The sequence below is a fragment of the Leucopleurus acutus genome (genome assembly GCF_964270905.1).
Source record: "Leucopleurus acutus genome assembly, chromosome: 17".
NCBI lineage: Eukaryota > Metazoa > Chordata > Mammalia > Artiodactyla > Delphinidae > Leucopleurus > Leucopleurus acutus.
The window spans coordinates 12,631,113-12,649,098 of NC_139159.1; the positions used below are offsets into that span (position 1 = coordinate 12,631,113).

A 17,986-nucleotide genomic window follows, 5' to 3' on the forward strand; every position below is an offset into this window, starting at 1 on the left:
TTCTGTTGTTTAAAACTCTTTTAACTCCCTATTGCTGTTAGGATAAAGTCCAAAAGGCCCCTGCAGAATCTATGCTCATCTTAATGAATAAAGTCATCTCTTGTCTCTCCCCACGTACTACTCAACACTCTCAGATCTAAATGAATCTCAGTTCTTGAAGGTTCTAAGTTCTTGCTCTCTGCCTCAGGCCTTCCACATATCGCTGTACTCTTTGTTTAGAAAGTAATAGCTTCTCTTACGCTTTTTCTGGCTAGTCTTCCTATCTTTCAAATTTCAGCTTAACGTCAGGTCACTTGCTTCAGGAAGCCTACCTGGGTAACTCCTCTCTGGGGTAAGTGTTCCTCCTGAGAGTTCCCCAGCACACTTTATTTCTCCCTTCACAGCAGTATACTCAGGTTCTTGTTAACTTAGCCACCACTGGAAGTTCTGTGAGGACAGTGGCCAGGTCTGTCTTGTTCAGAATATCTCGAGAGTAAAACCGGGCCTGGTACAGTAAAGGCACTTGGTGAATATTTGAATGACTAGATACCTGTGCTAGGCTCTGTCTCAAATTTAAGTTATTTGATTTTCAGGAAAATAATTTATGGTGTGACAGTGTTTCACAGGAACTTAAAAATGTTACATTAAATTGTATTTTTACTAACAGACTATCAAAAGAAGGTTTAGGCAAATTGAAAAGTGGCTCTGATAATATGGCAGTGAAATGCTGCAATCTTTTGACTAATTTATATAGGCAAGACTTTAAAAAACAGAAAGGTTCTAACAATATTTCTTTCTCTCATATTTAAGAACATTAAAGGATACTAGAAAAATAATGTAACCCTCCCACAAACAATGAAAGAACCATTTTATTTTAAAGAATTTTATTATAGAATGTTAATATTTAGGATACTTCAGAGCACCTTATTCCTCTAATCAGATTTTTGGTAACTGGTTTCAAAGTGTTACTTGAGTATTTTTCTCATACTGGCTTTCAGGCAAAAGTACTACTTAGTGATTTTTTAAGAGATGTTAATTTGATTAAACAGTTTATCCTTAATAACCTGAGACATCAATCCATGGATAGCTTCTATGGTAGTTTTACAGCTGGAAAGAAAAAAACACATCACATAATGTCACAAGAACTGAGAACTATTTCAAACATGCAAATCCCCCCTCCCCCATTTCCATCCTTGCACCCAAATAATGATTTTTGGTCCTATTCATACTCCGCAAAATATACTATACCAATTTATAGTTTACTCTTTATGGTATACTATAGTGATTTTTAGCCTTCTGCATGTCTTTTGATCATTTCACTACTTACTAACACCTTCCCAAGAGAATGACAATGTAAAATTTGATATAATTCATAACAGTTAATTTTGTTATTTGTCAGAAGGTTTGGGAAAAGTTCTGTTTTAGAAGGTTACCGAAATTATTTATAGTTTATAATTATAGATTGATTCCAATGTTACATTAAAATCTGCTATTCCTTGTTGTTCATTACTTAGAATAATTTTTAAAAATGATTTTAATGAATCTTATGCTTTTTTTCCTGAAATAATCACAAACATCCTTCAAACAATTCAAAGCCACAGTTAGGTTAGTGGGTGAAGGACTTACATTTTAAAACTGATAAAAAGACAAAAACAAAAAAACACAATAAAAACCCACCAAAATTCAGAAGAGATGCAATTCTTGTAAAGTTATCCCCAGAAGGAAAATTTTCTACTTTTGTACTACTACTTTTCTCCTTCCTACTTTTCTTCTTATATAACTACATTCCCACAGTGAAATTTTTGCTTCATAAGAAATCGAGATGTAAATGCAGATAAAATTAGACACTAAAAAATCAGACACATGTAAAGACAGATGAGCAAAATGACATACTCAGAGCAAGTATCAAAAGTAAGACCTAATGCCAAAGAAAAATGTAATTTTTATCCAGGCTACTACCTCTATACCTTTTAAAAACCCATGGAGAAGAAGGGAATGAGATCATTCTAACCCAAGATGGCTTCTACTCCTAATACACTTTGCACCCTCCCTTCTCTCTTTTCTTTCCTATCAACTAGTCCAGTTTTTCTTAAAATGGATACCAAGGTACTGGTTTACATAGATGTCAACATAGTCTTCCTTTCCTCTCTACCCCTAATTATCACATTAAAATTCAAATTTTTGTGAAAGTAAATGTTATTTAGTAGTCTTCCCAATCCTGTATGCATCTAAAGGACCACATAATTATTTCATGAGTTATCAGAGAACACAGCCCAACTTTGTTCCTAACAAATTCTTGTAGTGAAATTTGGGATACTCAATTACTGTATAAAGGATTATTTCAGAAAAATAAGAGATACAATCACTTCTCTGATATTTAGGGGTTTAAAACTTTATAAAAATTTGAAATTTGATAAACTTAAATCCTAGTTTAATCCTTCAGATGATGATTAGGTTAGAATAGCTGAGGACATCCTTTTGCCATGTTTTGTTTTTGTTTTTGTTTAAAGATCCAGCAATGGATTGGTTTTCTTTCTTACACTTTCTAGCTGAACTTGGAAAAGGTGACTGCAAGTTTTTCATAACATTACCTAGACCCTTAACAGCCTTTAATGTACCTACTGTCTCCTAAATTTTCAAAGTCAAAACCTGCATTTGAGAACTCTTAAAGGTCCAAATAAGTTAATATTCAGGTACAATTGTAAGTTATAAGTTTAACCGTAAGGAATTTGAATCCTGTTATTTGAAAATCTTGAAAGAAAAAAAGTTAGAGGTAGGAATAGATTTGCTTAACTTACCTGTCTCGTGTAGCTTTGGCAAGTTTGTCTTCTGACTTTCGGTCATGTGTTTCTAGACCCAACATGAAACTCCCTCGTCCCAGCTGGGCTTCTGACTGTTCTAATTTTTCAGACAAATCAAAGACCTGACCAGTGGTATAGTCTGCATTCTGTGGGGAAAATGATATTGTGTCAATGTATGATACTAGTCTATCATTAAAAAAGTATGTAAATTTTCTTCCATATAGAACGTTTCATTTACAAATAATTCCACTATGAAATCTAAGTGGATAGTCAGTGAAGGAAGAAGTCAAATTATACTTGCAAAAACTGATTCCAAAGCTCAGGCAGTTCAAGTGTAGAGTTTTTCACCTTTTATAATTTCAAGATTAAATTTGGAATTGTTCTTTTTGACTGCTTAAATCTAATATTTGTTATTATGAGAGGCTTTGAAGTACACAGATCTGACTCCAGGTTCTGGCCTGCTGCAGATTAGCTGGGGGGCCTTGGGAGAACTCCTTTACTTTTCTGTGCCTTCAAGTCTTCTTGTGAAAATGGGGGAGGAAGGTGATAATTTCTATCTTAAAGCTATGTGAAGTGATGTATATAAAGCTCGTAGGACTGTCAATGACACCTGGTAAAGCCTTAATAATTGTTAGCTAATTTTGTTACTTTTTCATGTTGAACTTCCAGAATTAGTATTTATGACAGTATTTTAAAAATTACATTTGTTTTAGCTTTTCTGATTATAAAATTAATAGTTATACAGAAAATGTGGAAAATGTAGAGCAGTATTAAAAAAAAAAAGGAAATACCTACAATCCCTCCACCTAGCTATAGCCATAGTTATATTTTAGAGTATTGCTGTACACTCACAGGGACACCCACATTTAGTAAGCTGAAATATTATATATGCTGTTACTATTTCATACATTTTAAAAACAAAAAAATTAATAATTACATATGTATACTTAACTGTAATATTTTTAAAAAACATTTTACTGGAATATCTTTATTTTATTCTATTTGCTCAGTCTGTAAAATAGTGTATAGGAAATACAGTTCAATCACAAGACATTTAAAAACATTATTTGCTGTCATCATAGTTACTACAAAGAGCCCTTTAAAATGCTACCAGCTTTCCAGTGATTTTACAAACTTATGATATTTTTAAAAAGATGCAATTATATTCTGGATCTAAATGGTTTAGGCCACCAATACATTCTCCCCCACAGATTTGGAGAAAACACTAATATTTGTAGACTATGTCACATTTGGAAGATTTAGCTCAAGCCAATAAAAATGTAGGATGGCAGAAAGAGTTATACTATTAAAATGAAAAAATAAATCAATTACATTTCAAACACACAGAGAAATAATATAAATCAGAAAATAAATTTTTTCTTGTAGCTTTTAGATTACATGCTTTAGCTGGGGAAAGAGATGAACATATATTTATATATTTTTTCTTAGAATGCTTAGTAATGCAATGTACTAGGTATAAAACTACAAAAAAGGAGGAAATATAATTTAACCTTTTCTTGATTATTAATGTCCTCAATATATGCAGTTCTGGAATACAGGGACAGCCATAGGCTGAGTAAACAGGATTGTATGCTTTTTTTTTAAATAAATTTATTTATTTTATTTATTTATTTTTGGCTGCATTGGGTCTTTGTTGCTGCCCACGGGCTTTCTCTAGTTGCAGCAAGCGGGGGCTACTCTTCGTTGCAGTGCGTGGGCTTCTCATTGCAGTGGCTTCTGTTGTTGCGGAGCACGGGTTCTAGGTGTGCGGGCTTCAGTAGCTGTGGCATGCAGGCTCAGTAGTTGTGGCGCACGGGCTTAGTTGCTCCGTGGCATGTGGGATCTTCCTGGACCAGGGCTCCAACCCGTGTCCCCTGCATTGGCAGGCGGATTCTTAACCACTGTGCCACCAGGGAAGCCCAGAGCTGTATGCTTTTATACAAAGGTTCAGAAAGCTCCAGTCTTACTGTTTCCTCCCCTTGCCATCATGTGTCACTTCTGGCTGCTATTAGTATACTTGCCTCTAAGGAAACACCACACATGGGGCATTTAGCCATGCCTGGTACATAGGAAGCATTTAATAAATGTTTGCTATTATGATCACTCTCTTTCCTTCTAATTTGCTATTTCTGACCGTTGAGGATAAGAAATAACGGGGTCTTCCCTGGTGGCGCAGTGGTTGAGAGTCCGCCTGCTGATGCAGGGGACACGGGTTCGTGCCCTGGTCCGGGAGGATCCTACATGCCGTGGAGCGGCTGGGCCCATGAGCCATGGCCGCTGAGCCTGCGCGTCCGGAGCCTGTGCTTCGCAACGGGAGGCCACAACAGTGAGAGGCCCGCGTACCGCAAAAAAAAAAAAAAAAAAAGAAATAACAGGAAGCTTGTCAGAATTATATTTAAAACCATAGTAAATATGCTCAAGTGAGGTCTTTTCCCATGAATACAATGAATCAAACAAACAATAATTTATTGAGGCTTTACTATATGCCTAGTACTTTGCTAATTACTTTATATATAAATATTTCATATAATCTCAGTGTACTTAACAATGTGGGTACTATTATCATTAGACTAGAAAAGCTTAGTCACATTACATAATGTTGTGAAGGTCACACACAGCTAGTAAAGTGGCAGAGTTGTTTCTGAACTGAGTTTATTTTAGTCCAAATTTTGTGGTTCTAACCACTATGTTATACTGTGCTATATGAAGTAGCTTACTTAAAAAGAAAAAAAAAGTAAAAAATCCAAAACAAAACTGTTCCTTACTAAGCTCTAGATAGAAGTTTGTTAAATAAATATTCTTCTAAATGTTAGATTTTAATGATATATTCACTACTATTTTTTTTTTTTTTCTGCTTAGCATCTGCTGCTTTAAGGTAGTGATATTCTGATTTCCTTCTGAGGACATTTCTTAGTCCACATGCTCCTGAGAGTTTCTTCTACCCCAGCCCAGCAGTAAAGCACTTGCCCTGGCCCATGAACTCATGGTGTTCATGCCCTTCACCCAGAGCAGGTTTAAGGATGGGCATGTGACCTACAAAACTCCAGACACAATGAGGCTTTGCCTGGGAATATGTGGGGCTATGTGTGTATCTTGGTCTTTTCAGTGTGAAACTGAGAGGCTGGGAGATCTACGCTAATGCTGCCATCTTGGTTTCACATGAAGTCTGAAACTGAAGCCAACTGACTTGAAATCAAAGCTGAGAGAGGAAGACCAAGACCTCATAATATTGTCTGAATGCAAATTTAGGTTGTGCGTGAAGTAAGCCCTACTCCTGCACTTTGCAGTTTACATGATTCTCTTTTTTGTTTAAGCCAGCTTGGTTGGGTCTCCTGTCACTTGTAACCAGAGACCTACCTGACATACACAACAAAAAACAGTATTTGTATTTTTCTCTCTGTAAGTCTGTTCAAGGCAGGGGGAGACCTCACCCTCATCTGGCCACTATATTTGTATATATATTAGGCTTAGTCTCAGTGGTACACAACACAGATCTTGGCTTGGCCTAGTATCACAATCCACCTCTGGTCATATAGAATCTGCCCCCAGGCCTAATTAATATATTGGCCAAGTCAGATATAGCCTTTCCATGAAAAAGAGTTTCAGATATTAAACAACTTACGTAGATTGATAAAAAATTCAAACACATTCCTTGCAAGTATAGTACTTACAGTAAGCAAGCTAGAGGAACTCAGCGTATTCACCCAGTATTTATTCCACAAAAGCTCAAGCAATTTGCGATCCAAAGAGGATTTGAAATATGAGACTTCTAAGGCATAATATCTATGAAACAAAAGCACAAATATAGTGAGTGAAAAAAATTCAACCACATCATATAAAGGTTATGGCCAAATTTAAGTGAATTACATTTCATATCCAAATAGTCATATTTTAATTTTTAGTCTAATAGAATAACAGGTAAACACGGTTTCCTTACTCTTTAGGGGTATGGTTTCAAATCTGATAACTAAATAAACATTGTTGTTATATTTCTCCCCTCTGTAGAGCCCAGAAATTCCCAAGAAATTATCAAGAACTAATCAACACTTCTGAATGACATATGTTTATCCATGTCATTGAGTTCATAAATTCCGGCCAATAGCACACAAACTTAATGAACTACCTCTCTAGGGTCAACTATAACTTTTGTTAGGCTTTTAAAAATATCAAAAATATGTAACTGATTCACTTTGCTGTACACCTGAAACTAACACAACATTGTAAATCAACTATACTCCGATAAAAATTAAAAAACAAAAACAAAGGAAAAGCTCCTGAAAATGTCATGTGGACTCCCCATTCCTCCCATTTTAATCCCCTAATAAGGACCTACTGCTTTTTGGAAAAGCAAACTTTAAGGTAGGTCCTTAAGCCACATAAAAGAATTACTGCTGCTTCCAAAGGTACCTAATTTATAATCAGGGATAGCAAGGAAAATTTGGTTAAATGTCTGAAATATATATATATATATATATATATATATATAAATAAATTTTTTTTGGCAGTATGCGGGCCTCTCACTGCTGTGGCCTCTCCCGTTGCAGAGCACAGGCTCCGGACACACAGGCTCAGCGGCCATGGCTCACGGGCCCAGCCACTCCACGGCATGTGGGATCTTCTCGGACTGGGGCACGAACCCGTGTCCCCTGCATCGGCAGGCGTACTCTCAACCACTGCGCCACCAGGGAAGCCCTGAAACATATATATTTTTTTAAAGTAATAAATATTTAAATATCACAGGGGCTTCCCTGGTGGCGCAGTGGTTGAGAACCAGCCTGCCGGTGCAGGGGACATGGGTTCGATTCCTGGTCCGGGAAGATCCCACATGCCATGGACCAACTAAGCCCGTGTGTCACAACTACTGAGCCTGTGCTCTAGAGCCTGAGAGCCACAACTACTGAAGCCCGCATGCCTAGAGCCCGTGCTCTGCAACAAGAGAAGCCACTGCAATGAGACGCCCGCGCACCGCAATGAAGAGTAGCCCCTGCTCGCTGCAACTAGAGAAAGCTCGTGCGCAGCAACAAAGACCCAAGGCAGCCAAAATTAAATAAATAAAATAAATTTATAAAAAAATAAATAAAAATAATAAATATCTCATTATGTTCTGTACATCAGTGGATACAAAGAAACACAAGGGACTTGCTTACCTTAAGGAGCTTACCATTTTTATGGGAAATGTGGGGTGAATCCACAAAATGTTAAATATATAATGATATATGTTGAATAACAAGTGGTGCTATGGTGCATATTTAAAATTAATCACCTGCCAATTGAATGTTAGAGATAATGAGTACTCTTAGTATAGACAGAACTGCCTGAGAAGCCCCAGGGAAAAGGCAGAATTTAGAGTAACCCTTACATGAGTCTATAGTGTGGATATGCTGAGAACGAGGAGGTAGTATTAGGCAGAGAGCACTGACTCACAAAAAGGAAAGTCGTGAAGGGAATAATAAGTTAATCAGTTTGCCTGGACAGTTTAGCAGGAGCAGAAGAATTATGTGAAGGGAAACCTAGAAAGCTATGTTGGGGTCTAGCTGGCAGAGGACATTACATAAAAGGCTAAGAAATGATCTTCTAGGTACTTGGGACTCATAGAAGTGTTTGAGCAGATCAATGATATAGCCAAAGAGGTGGTTTAGAAAGCTGGCTGTGGTAAGATGTGTTAAAGGAGACAAAATGGAGGCAGGGATACCACAAGGGATGCCACAGCAGCGTGGCAGATGTGAGGAGAAAGGCTTACACTCAGGTTGGTGGTGTAAAAGATAAGCACACATGGATATGACAAAAAATTCTTGTTCAGGAGTGAAGAAATAAAAAAAGAGTAAGAATTTAAAGATAATTCTAAGTAAAGGCTTGTTCAAGATTAAGATACCCATGCATATGTGTATATGAAAGGGACATAGCTGTAGTGAAATGTGGAAGTGGAATAGTGTATTTCTTGAGCACTTATTATGTCCTGGTGCTTTACATACATTCTCATTTATTCTTTCCTACAACCATACAAGGAAGGATTTATTATTCCCATTCTACAGACAAAGAAACAACTCTAGAGAGTAAAGACCTTGTTCAAAGCCACAGAATTAGAAAGTAGCAGCAAAAGGATATGTTATGTCTATTATCAAAACCTCACGGTCTTAATTGTTATATCCAGAGTGTAGACATTTAAGACATTGTTTAAGAAGTGAGGCCCTGGGAGTTGAGGGGGTTAGGTATGGGGAGAGGAGGCAGGGGCTCAAGTGGAAAGGTCAGTTTTAGAAAGGAGGGGTTGTACCTCTGATACTTCAGGGAAAGAGACATGAGAGGATGAGCACAGCAACAGATATTCAGATTTATAAAGGATGGAAAATAAGGGAACTCAAACTTGAGGGTCTAGAATAGACTTTCATGTTTTAAAATATATGGACCACCTTAATGTTATTACTGTTTTAATTCCGTAGGTTGATGCAATGAAAATTTTTGGTCTACTATGTAGTGATTAGCTGCAAATCTCAGTAGCAGAGTTGAAAACAAGGAGAATATTCAAAATTATTCGTGGAGCTAAAGCCTCATCTTCTGTATGGGAAGTCAATAATAGATACTGCCTAGAACTGAAAATCAAGAAGTAGCACTATCAGCATGCTGTCTGAAGATACGGGGTAAATACTTAAACAGAATAACTATAATAGTTTAAGTGACTGCCTCTGGGAGATGCAAAAGGAAATGGTACAAGATTGTTTATTTTATAATAAATTTCACAGAACCATTTGACTCTTTAAACTATGTGCCTGTATAACACTGATAACATACAAGCTAATTTAAAAAACACTTTGTGTCCTATTTTTACTAAGCCTCTTCAAAGTTAAATATATTTAGTATCTATATTAGATTCTATGTTTAAAACAAACTTTGGATTATGATCTAGAATTTAATGTAGAAAAGAAAAAAAAAGATCAATATAAACTACAAATAATAGCTCATTGTCAAATAAGTTAGGAAATGGATATATAATGAGCCTGTACAAAACCCCTGCTCTTTCAACTTGGCACTATATTTCATTAATGATTTGAAATAAAAATAAATTAAGCAACTTATTTGCCCTATGAAAAAGTTTACTCTTTATTTAGGAACTGATCCTAAGTAAGAGAGTATCTTTGAATATCCTAGTTATTCCAGGTTCAAAATTCTACGCTCTAGCAGTGCAGGTAGCTAGAATGCAGTAACTCCTCTTTGATAGGCTTATATTTCAGAAAAACAGGAAATGCAGATTTGTTTGGATACAGAAAGCACAGACTCCCGCAGTCTTTTTTTGTTTCAAAAGCTGCTGCTGTTGGTGATAGAAGTAGAGCAGGTATTAAAGGTATAAGCTTTTGATACCACAACTCAATATAAATGAAAAAAATTGTTAACTCTGAAAATTAAAGTATCACGGCAAAGGTTTCCATGCTTAGGAGCAATTCTCTCAAACAGGAATGGTTTAAGTTCTTTTCAGTAGAGCAAATTAAGTGATTTAATTCCAAACCTCTCATTGAAAAATAAAACAGAATCCTTTTTTTCCAGAAGTATGTCAGGGATGACTGAAAACCAGATCTATTTAAAAATTAAATTTTAGAAATTCTATAATTTTCTAAGAATTTCTAAACACAAAAATAAGCAGTAGTAGCACATGGGTAGTTAAGGTATTCCTTGAAGTGGGATGGGAGGTATGGACAAAGGGACACTAGTAATCATTTAGGCAACATTTTTCCTTTTTTTTGGGGGGGGGTGCCCACCCTTCTATGTGCCATGTCCTATTTTAAATGTTAGGATTCAGCAGTGAATTGATTCTACTCTCATGAAGTTCACATTCTAATGAGGTCAGTAACAACGAAACAAAAACATATAAGGTGGTGACAAGTGCTAAGAAGAAAAATAAAGCAGGGAAAGGTAACACTGAGTGACAAGAAGGTGCTAATTTAAATAGGGTGATCAATGAACATTCTCTGTTAAGGTGACCCTTAAACAGACACTGGTTGATTGAAATAGTGAGTCACATGGAAATAAGGAAGGATGCTCCAGGCAGAGGGATCAGCAAGTGCAAAGGCCCTGAGGCAGGAGCCTGCCTAGTACATCTGATAAACCATAATGAGGCCACTATGGCTGGAATGGAGAGAGCAAAGGCTCAGTGACAGGAAATGAGCTCAGAGAGATGGTGGGAGCCAGACTACATAGGGTTGTGTGGTCCATGGTAAGCACTATAGATCTTATTCTTAGTGAGACGGGAAGTTATTCTGAGAAGGAGGAACATGGTCTAACTCACATTTTAATAGAATCTGTCTGGCTGACAAAAGACCTTTAAGGGGTGGGGTAAAGGTCAGAAGGAGGAAGACCACCTAGAAGGCTAGTGCTTTGATTTAAGCTCCAGATGGCTGTGGCTTGGATCAAGGTGATAGTAAGAGAGGTGGTAAGATACATTTAGAAGGTGGAGATGACTGTCTTCATTGGTTTAGCAGTTTAAAAAATTGAGATGTATACAATAATTCACATACCATAAAATTCACTATTTTAAAGGAGTATATGATTAAGTAGTTTTTAGTGTGGCTTCTTTAACTTTTGGAGTGAAACTGTTTGGGGAGAATTTTTGCTAAGTGGAAACTGGATACATTGAAGGCTGCAGAAATGCCAGTATCAGGCTGGCCCTGAATACAACTTCTCTCAACTGTTAAATTCATTAACGGGCCAAGTGTCTGGTACATTGATGAAGTGTTTATGTATGTGTGAAAGGTAAATAACATGTTAGATTAAAACAATTATTAATAAAATTCAAACATCATCCTAAATTTGTATATTCTTACTATTATTTTAAAAGATTATGAAATGCATTTCATCTGAACTTTTTTTCTTATCTATAAATTTAGGGGCTTGGTCTGGATGATCTCTAAGGTTTCTTATGATGATTTTGGCATCAGATACATTTTAAAATTACTTACTGTTTGCAGTGTACACCAAAGTCTTCTATTTTATTAAGTGGGATAGTCTGGTACTCAGAAGGTCCTTCATCAGGAGGCTTGTAGCCCTAAACAAAAATGAAGAAAATAGAAGATTTAAACAAAACAAAACAGAGGAAAAACATATTTTCTATGCAGCTTTCTATTTATAGAAACATTAATTTTGGGGAGCCAAATACTCCCCAAAATATTAAGTATGTTGCTTATACCCTCCCTCAACCCCATTTGGTGGCTGAAGGCTGGATTTGGCTTATAGATTCATTTTTCTTGTCCTCAGGTGATACATACTTTTGCTCATATCTATTTCAGATTGCATGGAAGGAAGTAGATGGATTTAACTTGTTTCTCTAGTACCCATCAGAATGCCATGGACATACAAATACTTATTAACAAATGAAGACTGCTTTTGAAATAAAATTAACAATATGCAGCACAAGTGTATTGTCTTTTGCTAAGGGCAATTTGTGGTAGTTGGACTTCTATTTTGTAAATATTGTTAAATTATTTTAGGACAAAATGAGATACCATAACACATCTTTAAAAATAAATCACATATTTAAAATTTAAAAAACTATAGGGACTTATAATTTTTAAAATTACCTTTGGGTATGTCCTAAAGGCTCCAAGATTCACTTTCCCTGCAGATATTGTTCTTGTTGGGTCAATCTACAAGAAAGATATATTTAATATCTGCTGATTATAAAATCACTATATACTTCTATTTGTTTAAACATTATAAGCCTAGAAATACCTATGTACATATAACACTATATGCACACACACACATAATTAAAAATAATCATATAATAGGGAAAAAAAAAACCAAATTGAAAAACCATGGAAGTTCAACAGAATGGTTAAGTATAGAAATCTCATCGTTAATTTAGAGATTAGATCTAGTTATTATATTATTTAAGAGTATTAATTGAAGATTTGCTCATCTTTTTCAAGTTTTTTTTTCTTTAATAGATGAACAATTTCTACCTTCCTCATAGTAACCTGGATTGCATCTAAAACACTGAGCAGTGCAAGAGCTGCTCTAGCAATTCCTGATTTAATCAATTCAGTCAACATTGACTGAATGCCTACTATGTGCAGGGAACTGAGATATAGATGCTGTGTATACCCATCATCTTACAGAGTGGGGGAAGAGATGCAGAGAGGTTAAGTAACTTGTTCAAAGTTCCAGCTACAAAGAGGTGGAATTCAGATTCAAGCTTAGGCAGACTGACACCAGAGCCTTGCTCTTTACCACACTGTTTTTATTTCTCTGTATACTTGCTTTAGTAAATCTTCATGAAAATTAATTAAAAGTGGTTGTAAAAATACTTACTACCACGGCTACAAATGGTTCCTGGAACTGCTGATTGAGCATCTGAGTACTAACATCAATCCCAGAAAGCCAGCAGCCATAGCCAGGGTGGCTATGATACCAGCCAATTGCATTTTCAAGGCGGCCGACCTAACAAATGAAGAGGGCAAAAGAGCTTGAAGTTCCTGTTTAATCTTAGAGACACCTGTGATTTGTCTGTTTACATAGTCTTACAGTAAAATAATAGTATTCAGAATAGTTAAAGCATATGCTGCTTTTAAATTTAAAAAAATATATATTTTAGATAATACATGCCCAAGGCACAAAATTAATAAGATACCCGTACAATAAGGTTATTCAGTCTCCTTACCACCTCCTTCCCCTCAACCAGTTTCTCAGCCCAGATGTTACTACTGTAGGCAGCTGCTTACATACCTGTCTTCTAGAGCTATTCTTTGCATATAGAATATATAGTCTTTGCATTTATGTAGATTAATAAGAACACACAATGGCATACCACCTACAGTGTTCTACACTTTACTTTTTCACTCAACAAAACATTCTGGGGTTTGTTTCATATAAATAAATATATAGATAACTAGTTCTTATTTTTTTTAAAGGCTGGCTAGCAGTTCATTGTATGGATGATTTAATCATCTTGATATCCAGGTACATTTAGGTTGTTTCCAAATTTTTGGTTTTAAATACACACACACACATAATGAATGTGAGAATTGTAAAAAAATTTTTAAATTGAGATATAATCGACACATATTAGTTCAGATGTACAACATAATGATTCGATATATGTACATACTGTGAAATGATCACCAAAATAAGTGTAGTTAGTTAACATCCATCACCACACACAGTTACAAATTTTTTTTTCTTGTGATGAGAATTTTTAAGATCTATTCTCCTGAGTGAAAATTTATTTTAAAAAATCCATGCTAATCTCATATACATTATATATAGTTGAGAATAACTTAAAATATAAACTTTAATGTAGTAACTTAAAATATAAACTTTAATGTAGAGAGAACAGTTTTAAATTTAGAAACTCAAAAGTAACTGTGAGACTCTTGCAGTTACCAAATTTTAAGGAACAGCATTTTTACCTGTTTGGCATTTTCTATGTATGCGGCCATGTACTCATATGCAGCAGCCTGAGCATTTACTCGGGTTTCAGTGCCCTCTACAGGCAAAGCAAAACTGTCCATAATGATCATGGTTTCACCATCCACCTTTCCCAGCATCAAGCCCATCACTTCCAAGTTGCCTCCTGATCTGGCATGCATCACCATTTTCAGTAGAGCCAATGCTGAGATTTTGCAGTACTTAAAGTAATGGTGACTACAAAACAAAGCATGGTGTAATTAACTTTCTTATATAAGTACAATTTCAATACAAGTTTTTGCGGAGATTAACAAATAAGTATTGAAGGAATTTATATTGATGGAATGGGGAGAAAATGTAGAATGTGGGAAAGAAAAAGGAAGTAGAAAAGGACAGAGTTCTGGAAGGGGGATGGAAAATGTAGAATGTGGGAAAGAAAAAGGAAGTAGAAAAGGACAGAGTTCTGGAAGGGGGATGTCATAATGTGGCAAAGTACTTCCCACGGGGGGAAGGGAAAAGTATGAAATAGTTTTAAAATATGCTATTCAAGTAGATAGGAGGGAATTACATGACCAGTTCAATAGACTTTTTCTCCATTACTTTTGGAATCACCAAATCTCGGTTTCTGAATCTGGTTGGATGACTGTGCTTCATTACTCTTGGGCCTAACCTTCTGGCCTGACACTTAAGAATGTGGGCTCTGACATCCATCTGCCTAGGTTTGCATCCTTGCACTGCCATGTCCTAGCTGTGACCTTGAGACAACCACTTAACATCTGTGCCTGTTTTCATAGAGCTATTGTTAGGAGGAAATGGAGTAAATGAAATAACGTATATAAAGTGCTTATCTTAGTGCCTGACACATACTAAAACTTTTTAAGTGCGGGCTGTTATTAGCATTATTAACCAATCTTTTACAGTACTCTCAAAGAACAGTGTGTTGAAGGTTGTGGCTTCTCTCTGTGGTATTAGCCTCAAAATGCAAAATGTAGCCTTAATATCTTTAATTCTACTATGATGGCTATTTCAGTTTGTCATCTGTGGATGTGACCAAACTACTGTTGAATAAAATTACATTTCAGTCTCACTGATGGAGCTCAAGACAGCTAGGATGAATATAACTAGAGATACAATCACACAGTGAGGCAAGCTGATAGTTTCCAAATATTTAACAGGCTATATCAACCTAAGTGCACAGCCTGTTATAGAAATAGCAGACGACCAGGCAAACTAACCAGTCTGTAAAGAGTGGTCAGTGTCTTTGAGAAGCCTTTTTAAGATGTCTGCCCACAGATTTCAATCACGACTGAAAAATATGGAGACCTGGTCTTGGGAGTCAAGATATGAATTAAAATCTTCGCTCCTCTATCTACTGGGGAAAAAAAGACAGACACAGTTATTGTGCTTCTATTACATACATTCTAGACCTTTTTTTATACATGACCTCATCTAATCTTTATGACATAATTAACCAGGTAGGTCTTATTTCTGTTTTACAGATTAAAAAAATGAAGATAAGTAAATTTTGTAGGGTCAATCAACTAATTAGTGACAGTTGTGAGATTTGATCTTAGGTCTGACTGTTGCTCACTTAAGAGTTCGCTGCCTCAGTGTAATCATGAAATAAGTTATTTACTATATTTGCTTGTTTTCATATATGCAAAAAAGGAATAAAAATACAGCACTGGGTTGTCATGAAGATTTAATGACATGGAAATTCGTAGCTCAATGCTCAGCCCGTAGTAATTACTCAGTAAACGTTGCTGAATCCGAATACTGACAGTTAAAGTTTGCCTTGTAAAAAACTGAGACAGATGAAATATGTTTTTTTTTGTTGACCACTACTTTCCTGTCTATCCATTAGAGAGACTGTGCTCCTTTTACTCTCTCCCTAACAATATCTGCTCTCAGAAAAGGATAAATGCTGTGGGTAAAGAATCCTCTACCTGTCATCACTCCCAGGGACACAGGAGTTTTGCTAAGGGGCTAAGAATCTTAAGGTCTTTTGATATAATTTCTGGCTTATGTGAACTGGTGGAGTAACATTTTGGGAGACTGACCAGAGCCTCGTTGTGTTTCTGAAATAATTACCAGCAATCAAAAAACAATTAGAGATCTAAAAGATTATAGGCTAGCTTTTAAAGAGATAAAGAAGATAGCTGCAGTCTCCAGCCTGAGATAAAGAAGATAGCTGCAGTCTCCAGCCTGAGATCGGCGGAAGATCCCAACAAAGTATATATCGACACAGGGTTCAAGGCAGAGTGTGGAGCATATTGTGACAATACGGGTGTTGAGAAGTGAAAGCCCAAATCACCGCTTGTCGTTTTCCTCTTCCATTCTCTCAAGGCAAACGGGTAAAAGAGACAGAAAGGGGAATCAACCAAGCCCCAGTGGAGGGTCTTAGGCTCTACTTGCGGGGATAAAAAGGTAAAGCAAAATTTCTCAGACGCTTACTCTTTCTCCTCCCTGCACATGAAAAGACAAGCTTTCTATCTCCTCCAACTCCCACTCCCCCTGGGTCTCTTAGACTCCCGCCACCCCGCCCTCCCCTGCGTTTCGCCAGGGACCTCCTCACTCCTTAGTCCAGGGCTTCGCCGCCAGAATTTCTTGCTGCTGTTTCTTGTCGTATTTGTAGATTTCATCGATACTCTGGGCTTCCTGCATGTTGTTGGCTAATTCCCACGTTTTCTGGGCCATACCACTCCCGGAAGCCGCCATCGCCGAGGAATCGGAGAAGCTGTTGCCTCCACAATCTAGACGCAACTTTACCTCGCTGGGTTTCCGGTTGTGGGCTCCGGGCCCGCCCCAGCACAGGTGCAAACCCGCACTAGACTTTCGAGGCCGCCATGACACCTAGCACCGGAGGTGAAGTTGGTACGGACCATTCGGGAATGGCGGGGGTCCTTCGAGAACGCGACGGTATAAACAGCAGTTACGCAATAGTAGAGACAGAGGAATCTTTTTATGGCTGAAATGAGAACGCATGATCTTGGAAAGTTGTACGTGTGAATTAGGACAAAAACGGTGATTACGCGGGGAATGGTATAGCCTCCCGCACCGGAAGAAGGGCATGTAACGTTATGCCAGAAACTGGAATTCGTTCGGACTGCGCAGGCTCGGCTTCCGCCATGTTAAAAATGGGTGGATCCTTAAGCTGGGACGGGGGAGAGAAGCATTTTTGTGTGGGTGTATGTACTTTAAACGAAATAAGTTTGTTGAAAGACTTAGAAAAAATAAAGGATGTCTGTGGAAAAACTGACATGTAAGTGGTTCTGAATGCTGGTTTTGAGAGAATAACACGTGAATCACTGCACATGAGTAAAATCCTGAGGGCGGGTGCTGGCCGGGCCCTAGACTTCTCTAGAGGGGCGTTCTCTGGCGTTCCGAGGGGGCTGTGGAAACTGGTGGATCGCTGTGGTCATGTCGGTTGGCGCTTTTGTAAAAAGTAACATCTATGCGAGCTGTTGGTGTACTGAAAGTGTCCGGTACCCAGTTCTTAAAATAGTTCACAGTTTAATCTTCTGCACTAATCTATAGAACCACCTCTTGTCCCCGAGGCCGGATTAGTCTACGGGGACTATTTGTTGTCATCCAAGAGTTAATACAGTGTTTAACCATTTCATTTATTTGCTGCTTTTTGGTATTCTTCCTCTCTTGCTTTCCGCCACTCCACACTAGATTCCAAGCTCCAAATCACAGGAACCAGGTCTCTTATTCCTTGTTTTATCCGTAACACCTACCACAGATGTTCAGGAATGTTTTGGCTGGGAAAAAAGAGGAAAAAAAGCATCACAGTTCACCTCTCCCGCTTCATC

At 37.1% G+C, this 17,986-nt stretch overlaps 1 protein-coding gene across 2 annotated transcripts; it reads right to left on the minus strand.

Annotated features, from left to right (window-relative positions):
• Positions 1 to 881: 881 nt before the first annotated feature.
• Positions 882 to 16,953, minus strand: COPS5 (COP9 signalosome subunit 5). 2 transcript variants are annotated; one of them, XM_082858671.1, is made up of 8 exons: positions 16,747 to 16,953; positions 14,174 to 14,408; positions 13,077 to 13,205; positions 12,344 to 12,409; positions 11,726 to 11,811; positions 6,452 to 6,563; positions 2,778 to 2,926; positions 882 to 1,086 (listed from the first exon to the last, which is right to left on the minus strand). In XM_082858671.1, the coding sequence occupies exons 1-8, from the start codon at positions 16,887 to 16,889 to the stop codon at positions 1,002 to 1,004; spliced, it is 1,005 nt and encodes a 334-aa protein (XP_082714797.1). In that variant the 5' UTR covers positions 16,890 to 16,953; the 3' UTR covers positions 882 to 1,001. The 2 variants fall into 2 exon arrangements, with proteins under 2 accessions (XP_082714797.1, XP_082714798.1); XM_082858672.1 differs by having other exon boundaries at positions 16,739 to 16,867.
• Positions 16,954 to 17,986: the final 1,033 nt, after the last annotated feature.